At 36.5% G+C, this 12,794-nt stretch overlaps 1 protein-coding gene across 2 annotated transcripts; it reads right to left on the minus strand.

The window, feature by feature from the left end:
- Window positions 1-1,597: 1,597 nt before the first annotated feature.
- Window positions 1,598-12,395, minus strand: mfsd13a (major facilitator superfamily domain containing 13A). Of its 2 annotated transcripts, none has more exons than XM_083557709.1 (9): window positions 12,244-12,395; window positions 9,430-9,698; window positions 9,220-9,296; window positions 8,642-9,094; window positions 8,053-8,173; window positions 7,843-7,939; window positions 7,366-7,537; window positions 6,840-7,033; window positions 1,598-2,346 (listed from the first exon to the last, which is right to left on the minus strand). In XM_083557709.1, the coding sequence occupies exons 2-9, from the start codon at window positions 9,592-9,594 to the stop codon at window positions 2,111-2,113; spliced, it is 1,515 nt and encodes a 504-aa protein (XP_083413835.1). In that variant the 5' UTR covers window positions 9,595-9,698; window positions 12,244-12,395; the 3' UTR covers window positions 1,598-2,110. The 2 variants fall into 2 exon arrangements, with proteins under 2 accessions (XP_083413835.1, XP_083413834.1); XM_083557708.1 differs by having other exon boundaries at window positions 12,097-12,395.
- Between the last annotated feature and the right edge of the window lie 399 nt (window positions 12,396-12,794).

Genomic DNA, 12,794 nt, shown 5'->3' on the forward strand with positions numbered 1-12,794 from the left:
AGCTGTGATTAGAAGAAATAGGTTCCTACACGTCCACAAATAATAATGTAAAATAGACCAAATCCGAGATAAAGGAATTCAACTTTAGGATTAAATAACTGAAATGTAAATGTTGATATGTGATAGTTTCGGGACACAGGCTTCAATAGTCAGTTGTATGGTAGGCTGCAGTCAATATATCAAATCCATAGTTCTTCCCCTATGCAGAGCAGTCTTTTTATTCTAAAAATGCATTTATCAAATTCACATATATTTTATTTATTACTCCTGGATGGACAAAAGTGAACATTTTATCACTCAAATATTAACATCAATAATTTGTGCAGTTATGTATTTTATATATATTTTATATTGGAGCCAATGAGCTTTTTATTCCTGAATTCTTTTTAATGAACAAAACAGTTCTGACCATAAAGTGACTACATTAAAATTGTTCTCTGTGAGTTATTAAGGTTTAAATGAAAACACATTCAATTCACTTGACCAGTCAGGCTAAAAATTTTTAAAACTCAAAATCTAATGATGGTGGATGTGATTTCTGCCAATGTAACCAAAATTAAAATAAATGAGTTAAAACGATGCACTATGGCAATGTATTTTTCTTTGTGCATCCTGGTGAAATCTGGTTTATTATTAGGTAGTATAATTTAAATTAGCAGAACTATGCATTAAATAGGGAAGAGATTTACATACGAAAACATTCTTGACCATAAAAACACTGACAATCTAAAACAACAACTGGCATCTCATTGAATAAAATATATGTTGATGGCTAGTTAAATCCTAGTTAATTAAAATGTATTGTTTTATAGGTAACAAAAAAAACAACACAAAAACCTTTAACTGGACATGTAAATTGCAGAAAAAAAAACCAGAAATATAATTTACATGAACTAAAATGCATTAAGATAAATCCATGTTATCCTGCTATTGAAGTTGCTCAACCCCCAACAAGTATCTGCTTACAAAGATTACACATTTTTTGGTATTAAAATTATGTCATTTTCATATGACCTAAATGAAAGCAATTTGACTATGTCCTCTGATATCAGTAACAAAAATTGGCAGAGATCAGGAATAGCTGAAGCAACACGAGTGTTTATTTTCTGCAAAACATTAATATGAATGTATGAAGCACTACCATAAACAACAAAAAAAATATTACATAATGTAAAATTTCCTGAGTTACAAATGGTCCCCTTGATCACAAAACAAGCAATACAAATATCATTAAATATCAAACACTAAAAAATATTTCAAAGGACAGTACTGTAAAGTCTCTCTTCATTTTTGGAAAGTTAATGCATGATTTGTATGAATCAATAAGTCAACAAGCACATATGAAAATGGCAGTTTAAATAAAAAAATACTATATATATATATATATATACACATATATATATATATATATATATATATATATATATATATATATATATATATATATACACATATATATATATATATATATATATATATATATATATATATATATATATATATATATATATATATATATAAAATTACTCTTATCTAGATATGCCATTACTGGTGTAGCTGGAATTATACCTGAAGATAATTAGTGTAAAATGCTTTAAAAAAAAAAAAAAAAAAAAAGTATGATCCTTTCTAGAATTAGCGTACCACTAAAATCTCCTATGGCAAAAAACTGGTGCAAAATAATCAATTAAAATCCTGTAGAAACTCATGCAGTCCCAGAAATACTTAAAAGATTAGCATACTATAAAAATGCTAAATAAATAGGTAAACCAACCTCAAGCTTATGATTTTTATAGAAAATGATGAAAGTTTAGTAAGTAAACCATTGTTTCCCTCATGAGCAACAGTGCCAAACTATAGTCTAGTATTGTGCAGTCAAAGTGGAAGGAATTTTACTCTCCCATATGGTCCCACACCACATGATTTTTTTAACAGTACATATTTGGTCATTAGGTCATTATGTTTACAAATATAGACATGTTGATGATTTATCACCATAAGAAAATAAGGCTGATTTCACTAAGAGTTTATTGTCTTACAATCCTTTTATAAACGATTCCAGCCTTCATCTTGAGTCTGTATGAGGCAGTGAAGAATGGGTCAGGTAGTTTTAAATGGCCTTCACATCAATTGGGTGTTGAATACCTTGCCTCATGGCTTTAATGCCCCGTAATCTGCGACTGTGCAGGGTGAAGCGAGACCAAGCCAGTAGCTGCAGCAGAGCACAGGAGATGGGAACAAACACCAGTAGGTAAAAGCAGCCCTGGCGCAGTGGTAAAGAGCTCTCTGTACCCGATACAGCTACAGCTGAGTCTTTAAGAGGAGTCTGCTCAAAGATGTCATAACCTAGTAAAGACAGACAAGTAATATTATTTACACTAAAATAAAAATTTTAATAATCTGGTGAATTTAATTAACCTTGTGGATGAATTAAGAAAACTGAATGGGTAATGAATGTGCTTGTATGGAGGACAGAGTGAAATATACAGTGAGGAAAATAAGTATTTGAACACCCTGCTATTTTGCAAGTTCTCCCACTTAGAAATCATGGAGGGGTCTGAAATTGTCATCGTAGGTGCATGTCCACTGTGAAAGACATAATCTAAAAAAAAATACCCAGAAATCACAATGTATGATTTTTTAACTATTTATTTGTATGATACAGCTGCAAATGAGTATTTGAACCCCTGAGAAAGTCAAGGTTATTATTTGGTACAGTAGCCTTTGCAATTACAGAGGTCAAACGTTTCTTGTAGTTTTTCACCAGGTTTGCACACACTGCAGGAGGGATTTTGGCCCACTCCTCCACACAGATCTTCTTTAGATCAGTCAGGTTTCCGGCCTGTCGCTGAGAAACACGGAGTTTGAGCTCCCTCCAAAGATTCTCTATTGGGTTTAGGTCTGGAGACTGGTTTGGCCACGCCAGAACCTTGATATGCTTCTTACAGAGCCGCTCCTTGGTTATCCTGGCTGTGTGCTTCGGGTCATTGTCATGTTGGAAGACCCAGCCTCGACCCATCTTCAATGCTCTAACTGAGGGAAGGAGGTTGGTACCCAAAATCTCGCAATGCATGGCCCTGGTCATCCTCTCCTTAATACAGTGCAGTCGCCCTGTCCCATGTGCAGAAAAACACCCCCAAAGCATGATGCTACCACCCCCATGCTTCACAGTAGGGATGGTGTTCTTGGGATGGTACTCATCATTCTTCATCCTCCAAACACGTTTAGTGGAATTATGACCCAAAAGTTTTATTTTGGTCTCATCTGACCACATGACTTTCTCCCATGACTCCTCTGGATCATCCAAATGGTCATTGGCAAACTTAAAACGTGCCTGGCCATGTGCTGGTTTAAGCAAGGGAACCTTCCCTGCCATGCATGATTTCAAACCATGACGTCTTAGTGTATTACCAACAGTAACCTTGGAAACGGTGGTCCCAGCTCTTTTCAGGTCATTGACCAGCTCCTCCCGTGTAGTTCTGGGCTGATTTCTCACCTTCCTTAGGATCATTGAGACCCTACGAGGTGGGATCTTGCATGGAGCCCCGGTCCAAGGGAGATTGACAGTCATGTTTAGCTTCTTCCATTTTCTAATGATTGCTCCAACAGTGGACCTTTTTTCACCAAGCTGCTTGGCAATTTCCCCGTAGCCCTTTCCAGCCTTGTGGAGGTGTACAATTTTGTCTCTAGTGTCTTTGGACAGCTCTTTGGTCTTGGCCATGTTAGTAGTTGGATTCTTACTGATTGTATGGGGTGTACAGGTGTCTTTATGCAGCTAACGACCTCAAACAGGTGCATCTAATTTAGGATAATAAATGTAGTGTAGGTGGACATTTTAAAGGCAGACTAACAGGTCTTTGAGGGTCAGAATTCTAGCTGATAGACAGGTGTTCAAATACTTATTTGCAGCTGTATCATACAAATAAATAGTTAAGAAATCATATATTGTGATTTCTGGTTTTTTTTTTTTTAGATTATGTCTCTCACAGTGGACATGCACCTACGATGACAATTTCAGACCCCTCCATGATTTCTAAGTGGGAGAACTTGCAAAATAGCAGGGTGTTCAAATACTTATTTTCCTCACTGTATATATTTCCCTGGCAAAACTGTACAGCCCCCGATCAGGCATAACATTATGACCACCTGCCTAATATTGTGTTGGTAAAACATTTGCTGCTAAAACAGTCCTGACCAATTAAACATAACTTCTTTAGCAATTTGAACCACTGTAGCTCGTCTGTTGGATTGGACCACACGGGCCAGCCTTCGCGCCTCGCGTGCATCAGTGAGCGTTGACCACCCACGACCCTGTTCCCGGATTACCACTGTTCCTTCCTTGGACCACGTTGGATAGATACTGACCACTGCAGACAGGGAACAGTCTACAAGAGCTACAGTTTTGGAAATGCGCTGATCCAGTCGTCTAGCCATCACAATCTGAAACTTGTCAAACTCGCTTAAATCCTTACACCCATTTTTCCTGCTTCTAACACTTCAACATTTAGGACAAAATGTTTACTTTCTGCCTAATATATCACACCCACTAACAGATGCCATGACGAAGAGATAATTAGTGTTATTCACTCGCCGGTCATAATGTTATTCCATGATTGGGGTTTATATATTTATATATTATTTAGACATTATGTCACTTTAATAAAATAATGTGTTTGAAATTTTTCATGGAATAAGAAAAGTGAAAGTGAAAACATAGTTTACAATGTTATTCCTAACGTTCCTGAACAGTCGGTCCCACTGCCGATTCCGAATTTTAAGATAATTCGCCACTTGCTGTTATTCTCCAAATGAGAACCTGCAAATTTTTCGAGTCGGGAGTTTGAAACGCGAATTATTGGGAGTTGACTTTACACACAAACATGCAGTCACTGCAAAAAATATTGCCACCCTTGCAATTCTGTTTACAAACTGCTCCAGGTCATTCAGATTTGAAGGATGCCTTCTCCCAACTGCTGTTTTGAAATCTCTCCACAGGTGTTCTATGGGATTCAGATCTTTACTTACTGCTGGCCATTTCAAGACTCTCCAGCATTTTGTTTGTAACCATTTCTGAGTGCTTTTTGAAGTGTGTTTTTGGGTCATTGTCCTGGTGGAAGACCCATGACCCCTGGTGGAGATGTAGCTTTCTGACACTGGCCACTACAATGCACCCGAAAATTCTTTGATTTCATAATACCTTTCACACAGTCAATGCATCCAGTGTTAGAAGCCCAAAACATAAAAACATGCAGACATCATTTTTTGTAAACAGTGCCATGATGTCCTTTACCAAAAAGCTCTACTTTTGTCTCATCTGTCCACAGTACGTTCTCCCAGAAGGATTGTGGTTTTGCCACATAAGTTTTGGCAAAATCCTGTCTTGCTTTTTTTTATGCCTTTGTAGCGTATTTTATCATTCAGATGGTGACGAATAGTGCAAGCTGACACTGTTGTATCCTGTGTCTGCAGATCAGTTTGAATTTGTTTGGAAGTTAATCAGGGTTCTTTATCCACCATTCGAACAATACGTTGTAATTTTTCATTAATTTTGATCTTCCGTTCACGTCGAGAGAGGTTCCCTACAGTGCCATTGGCTGTAAAACTCTTGATGATATTGCGCACAGTGGATCTCTGGAGATGGACTTTGTTGGATTGTCCATGTTTTTCCACAATCTTTTTTCTCAAATTCACAGACAACTCTTTACACTTTTTTCTTCACTTTTTTTGTGTGACACACAACACAAAGGTTGAATCAATGTTTCTCCGTTTGAACTTATTGCAAGTGTGATTACTATATTGCCTACACCTGTTACTTGCCACAGGTGTGTCTAAATACAAATTACAGGAACCTGCTTAAAAAGCAATTATTTCTTTCAATTTTGACAAGGTGGCAATCATTTTGATCAGTCCATTTTTGAGTTTTGTAGGAAATCTTATCAAGTATGACTTTTTTCTGTTTCTTTTGTGTTTTCACAGTGCAAACCAAAACAATAAGCATGTGAATACCAAAACATTTGCAAATGGAACAATTTTCGGAGAGAGGTGTTGCATTTTCTGACAGAATTGCAAGGGTGCCGATATTTTTGCCAATGGCTGTGTGTGTGAGATTTATATATACATACATACATACATTACATACATACATATATATATATATACACACAATATAATTACTTTGACAACGTACATGCCATAAGAAATGAGTAGCATTTTAGTTCAGAAAGCCATAGGTTTTCTGTTTGTTAATTGGTTGAAATGTCCTCTGACGTCAAAAAAGGCAGAGTTAAAGACATACACCATCAGATTTTGCCAATGAAAGTTAAGAATGCGGTGAGGTGTGTCTTTAACTCAGCCTCTTTTTTGACGTTATAGAACACAACCAATAAACAAGCAGAGAAACTACACATAGGCTACGCTACTACAGAACTGTATACTGCACAGTACATGTACTGACTATAAATGTGATAGTGTACTGTATTTCTACGAATTTACACAAAATTCCTCTCGCTATATTCTTGCAAATGTTTTCTGTGTGTGTTTAAAGTGTGGGGAAGGATAATTTAAGGCTTAAACAATAAAAAAAATAAAAAAATTAAAAAAACACATTTACCGAATAGTTTACTATATATCAGCCTTATGAAGCATGTATAACCAATATAATGTTTCAGATAGCAAACTAAGGAACAGCAGGACACTGGACAAACCTATATCTATATTAAAAAGGTCATCTTTAACTGACATTATTCCATCCTCACAAGTCAGTTTGAGATAAAGGGATTGTCATTTTTTTCTTTTCACAATTCAAATATGTCCAACTGAACACACTATTTTATACATACCTGTATATACACACAGCAGCCAGGTGCCAATGAGAGGAGCAAAGGTCTGGCCTGGCTTTGTTACTAAAGCAACCATACCAAACAGCAGTGCAGAGGCTGCTTGTTGTCTTCGGTTCAACACAAAGTCCTCGTCCACCAGGTCTGTGATTACCAAATTCAACAGCTTACAGGTCCCCTCAGTAAACACTCGATTACTGCACAAAAGGAATCATACATTTTAAGCATAGCCAAGCTTTAATTCTATTATTCTGTTATATCAAAAATATTTGAACTAGTATCTTGATAATACTAAATGGTTTAAAAAATGTGCACCGATTATCCTACCAAAGTTTTATGGAATTATATCTATTGTGATTCTTATATTTCAAGAGCATACATACAATAATGCAACAGAAACAAAGAAGCAACTGAAATAAATAAATGAAAACATACATATCCAGATTAAAAATAAGCATATTTAAGACATTGAAGATCATATGTGAAAGACATGCTTTGTCCTGAAGTGTGTGTAATGTTGAGCTCTTACCTGGCAATAAATAAGCAAAGCAGGTAGACCTGGTCTGCTCCTGCTAGCAGCATTGCTATACTAAGGCCCAATTTCAAAAGAAAGAGACCACGAACAACTTGGTAGACACCCAGTTTTTGGCATAATGTCAAAAAGTAAAGGTTGTTGACATGAGGAGCTATGTAAGAGATTCCTGCAAATTTTTAACAGAAAAAGACGCATCAAAAGTAATGATACATACTGGGTTTATGTAAATTTTACTTACATACATTTTGTCAATAGCTTTTTAAATTAGTTAATGAAAATAGAATATTGCCATAACCTATTTCTGTTTTTTCCAAAATAAACATTCCAAAAGAATATACATTTACAACTGGATCAAGCTAGCCCCAAGGCAACTCATGGGCAAGGTGACGCAGCAAATGCTATTCAAATCCTAAGGTCTTATGAGTAGTATTTTAATTCGGAAAATGTTTTAGTAGGGTCACATGTTCTTACCCAGCAGAAAAGAGCCAGTGGAGGCAGAGATGCGGTCTGATAATAGGTGCTCCAGAAACAGAGGAAAAAAGTTGCTGTTGAAGTGGCAGTGAAATACCTTAGGATAAATAATGCAATATGAAAAAAGCAAAAGATGAATCAGGCAGTTCTAAAATGCATAACCAATAATACATCAAAACACAAAATCGTGGATTCAAAAGCAATCTTTACCTGCACCAAATTCATTGAAACAAACCACATAAAATTTTTGTGCCGGGAGAGTTGCTTTAGATACTCTCCTAGAGTGACGGGCTTCTCAGTCTGAGCAAGAGGAGCCTGGTCAACAGACAATCTGAGAGAAACAGTGTAAGAATAATAAAAACGAGAGAAAGAAGTCACAATTGAAAAGGCAATTTTAGTCTCTTTTGCTCACAAACAGAGGCTTGTGGGACTGGTCTGCAATTTGAGAAGCCTTTTCTTATGTATTTGGTAATGAGGCAGACCAAGTCCTGTTTTTATCTTTTGATTTTGCCCTTTTTAAATTGCTTACAGTTTAAGAAGACAGAGTTTATACTTTTATTATACCACATGAGCCCCACAGCAATGACGGTAGTGAGTAGGTAGAAAGTAACAGAAATATAGAAGTGACTTTTAATTCTGACTTTGCTTAGTATTAAACTGTCTTATTTTTAGAACATTTAAAAGGAAGACTGTATATAATGGTACAGTGACATTTGGCAGAACCATGGCAACATCTAAGCAACATAAAAAGTATTTTTATGCATCATTGGCAGAAAATGCAGATTTAAACTGAACCTACTCTTTGAGCAATTCGTTTTCTCCTTTCTTGAGTGATTGAACCTCAGTTTGGAACCTGTGTCGCAGAATTCGGGATACCACCGCAAAGCCTAGCACTGACAGGGCAGACAGTGCAACACAAAAAAGCCTGAAGGACCAAAAATCCTCTTTGTCCCAGAAGAAGTAGGACAGGAAGACAGAAAGTGAGCCCAGTGCACTGAACAGGGAGCTATGGAAGTTCAAGCGTGTGCGTTCGTTTGCAGACACGGCTAGGTCAGCCAGCAGAGCGTTGTGGTTGAGGTCCACCAGTGTGAGGAAACCATCGTAAAGGCACAGGCAAATAAGGAACTGCAGACCAGGGTGGGCCCAGGCCACCCAGAAGGCCAGGAAGGAAAGAGCAAAAAGTGGCCCATTCCTTGAGAGCGACTGCAGGCGTTTCAAAACCACCTCAGGTGAAGAGATCTGAGATCCAGACCTGAGATATGAAACAAATACATAACATACAAATTAAAAGTTTTTCTGTTGTTTTAAACATTTAAATGTTCAGTTGTACTCTAGATTCTAGATTTATCTTTTTAGAGCAAATAAGAAATTTCTTACTGAGTGCTAAGGAAAGCACGGTCACTTAGCCAGCCAAAGAGAGGGTCATTCAGGCTGTTCCATATCAGGAACACAGTCTGTGTGGGCAGGCCAGAAACATTTCATGACCAAATTACTCATCTTGGTATAAAAGAATGCATTTTGTTTATTTAATGCATGCATTAATTAATAATGCATTATCTACATACGCAACAAAACAAACTAACTCACCTCTCCCACCCAGAAGGAAAGTTTGTCTATCTTGTAAACGGACACAAAAGTTTCCACATAATAAAGCAGGAAGACATTATGAAGAATTGAGACAAAAAGGGCCAAGGAGCCATACAGCACAGCTGTGGAGGCACCCAGGCAACAGTTCCACACCATCTTTCCCATCTCTTTTTACATTCTTTTGCTCTACCTCTGCATTTCCTCTACCAGCAGAGTTTTTCTTAACACACAAGGCAAACAGAATGTGGTCATCGTCCTAGATAGGAATCCTGTCAAAAAACAAAAATACACAGCACTGTAGTCATGTGGCGACACTTTTAAATGTAGATTTAATGTTTAAAAGTTTAAGCTTTATCTAGTTAACTTTCATAATTCAGCAAATATCACACAATATATTGCAAAAAAAAAAAAAGGTTTCTATTTAATGTTTTCAACCCATATCCTTAAGCTGGGTTTACATCCTAGGATTTTCAGCCTGATTATGCTGAAATTTTTTTTTTTTATAATAAACCCATTCTCAAATTTATGATATTAACCATTCTTGGATTGCTTCAACACTCATATATGTCATGAACAGGAAGACAGCAAATGATGCAAGATTCGAGAAGCAATTACAAAAACAGTGCATGTCAAAAGTTAGGCAAAACCTAGTCTTTTATCATTTTTGAGAGACATATGCATGTTCTTTTTCGTTTATATGCAACAAACTAAAAATAAATATGGTATGGTATAATGATTTACTTTGACCATAAAAATTATATAAACATACAGATATTAAACTTTATTTTAAAAACAGTTTCTCGAAACATTTGGCTGAAATACTTCGTCATCCCTCTTGTAAAACTTGCCAAAAGTATTCTTCACTAATTGATGATTACAACGATTTCTTGCTGATCTTCAATTCATGCCACAGCAGTCTTTAAGATTTATGTTTGCGGTGACTGGGCAGGCCAACTCTCAAGATCTTGAAATAATGCTTTTTGTATGGTTAAGTTCCAATTAGCCCCAGTCCAGATGGAATTGCATGGTGTTAAGTATTTTTTTCACGTGTAATATCTTTCCCTGCTCCAAAACAACCCCAACCATTAACTTCCACCTATATATATGGTAGAAAACTTGGGTTTGAGGCAGCCTGCTAATGTCTTCTTTCTTGTTCTCAGTCCACAAGGTATTCTGCCAAAAAAGTCAAATTTTGACTCATCTGTCCACTGAACCTTCTTCCAGGCATTCACAGTCCAATGTCTGTTTTAGGCTTTTAGCTCATTTGTTGCATGTAAACAAAAGGAATTTTGTCTCAAATAAAAAAAGATGGTGTTTCCTAACTTCCGACAGGCACCATGTACTTTTTAGTAACATATAGTGAAATATCTATAGTACTGCAAGATTTCTTGATGTTTTTGATGTTCTGCACAAACCTAGTTAGCATTTTATTATTGGAGGATCATAATATAATATGGCACTGAAAACACGTTATCAAACACTTATTTAGGCTTAGTCATAGGCCTTAAAATGTTTTACATGAATCAACGTATACAGTGTGACTAATAATAATAACGAATAATATTAAAAGGTCAATACCTCCACTGAAAAATCAGTGTAATATTTCTTCAATTAATCTTTATATAGGACCTCTGTGTATTGTGTTAAACAAACACCTAATTCAATGTATCATGCATGTATGACCACTAATAATAAACAAAGCAACTAATAAACAAATGGTAGTTTAATATCATACTTTAACAGCAGGTCAGATCGGTTTATCCTTGAATATATTAGTGAATTTTTGATTCCTGGTCGGTGTCCAATACGATTTAAAGTGTGAAGCAAAACCACTGAGTTCTTGCCACTGCATGCACATAGATATCTATCTCATCTCTTTAAACAGGTGGCTTCTCTATTACTGCTGTAGTACAAACCCGTATCTGATCCAAGCTGAGATCAACAGTAAGGCAGTAATGTAATATGGTAACAGGTTCCACACCTGTGCCATATAATATAGCAAAATAATGCACGAAAAATCACTTTTACACACTGATGTCAATGTGAATGGGAATGAAAATCACTAACGTGAATGAAAATCACTAACGCATTCACTTTCTCTCTGCTTCTGTATCGAAATATACAGTAAACTGGCGTCACAATGCATATACAGCGATATATATATGTACAGTATATACCTGGCGTGCAAACCCGTTTCAGCCTCCACAAGTCACATAATCCAAGTTTCATAAAATTGTTCAACATTGCAACGAGTTTAATTATTTAAAACATGTTATCTTAACGACCACCAACACTGGTTAACATCAGATTAACTACCCGGCGTTAACTTGTCGCTAGGTAAGCAGCCTGGGTTACCAATGCTAATCAAGCGCAACATGCTAGCTACATTCATAAAATCACCAATCTAAATATATTGTTTAACAAAAACTTAGTGCAAACTACACTTTTAATTCATTATTTGTATTATTAATATTATTTTTTTTTGGCTAAAGGTGATTTTTTTAGACGTGAAGACACTATTGTGGTCGGCATACATATATTAGCAAGCTAACTAGTCCTAGCTAGTGATTTCAGATTTTCCCTAAGCAAAAACACATCGAAAAATGGAGTGTAAATGTTTATAGCTGGTCCACTCTGTAATTCTCTGAACAGCCTCAACAAACTTACCCTGTACGCGTCCTGTTCGGCATCTGCTTTTATTTTACACAGGGCGACGTGTTCCTTTCACACGCTGCCCAGTTGGCATGTGAACATTTCAACCCAGTTACCACGGTTTATTAGCTTTTCCAATAATAATAAAAACAAAAAACCTACCCTCTGGAGAAAACGTGTCTGTTGTTGCCAGAAAATAAAACTAGTAAAAACCCGGTTCTGATTGTTCCTATAGTGTACAGTAATGGAAAATAAAAGTGGGTTTCAGCAGCTGTCATGTGTAAGAGGAAATTGGTGACGTAAAACCCCTTTAAATCCGCTTCCTCCTTCTTCTCTTCCAGTTTCTTCTTCGTCTTCTTCTACACGACATTCTTCTCAGGCGGCAAAACCACAAATGTAAATTTTCTAGTCCAAATAATATTAATAACTGATAGCTTCTGTTGCTTTTTAATTTTGACAACACATCTATAAATATTCAAGTGTGAAAAACAGGATTAATCAACACGTGTCTAAAAGAAGTTGCCTAAAAGCAATAAATGCTTGTGGATGGGGTTTGCAGATGGGAAAGGGTTAGGAGTGAGTTGGGGTTGGGTGAGGGTTGGGAGTGAGTTGGGAGAGGGTTGGGAGTGAGTTAGGTTTGGGAAAGTGTTGGGGTTGGGAGAGGGTTGGGTGTGAGTTGGGGTTGGGAGAGGGTTGGGGTTAAGAGTGAGTTG

The sequence above is a fragment of the Silurus aristotelis genome (genome assembly GCF_946808225.1).
Source record: "Silurus aristotelis genome assembly, chromosome: 12".
Taxonomy (NCBI): domain Eukaryota; kingdom Metazoa; phylum Chordata; class Actinopteri; order Siluriformes; family Siluridae; genus Silurus; species Silurus aristotelis.

Coding starts and splice junctions, on each gene's coding strand:
- mfsd13a (XM_083557709.1), bottom strand. CDS start 9,594: ATGGGAAAGATGGTGTGGAACTGTTGCCTGGGTGCCTCCACAGCTGTG. Junction 9,297..9,429: donor TTTCCTTCTGGGTGGGAGAG/GTGAGTTAGTTT, acceptor CTGCCCACACAG/ACTGTGTTCCTGATATGGAA. Junction 7,940..8,052: donor TTTCAATGAATTTGGTGCAG/GTAAAGATTGCT, acceptor ATTTATCCTAAG/GTATTTCACTGCCACTTCAA.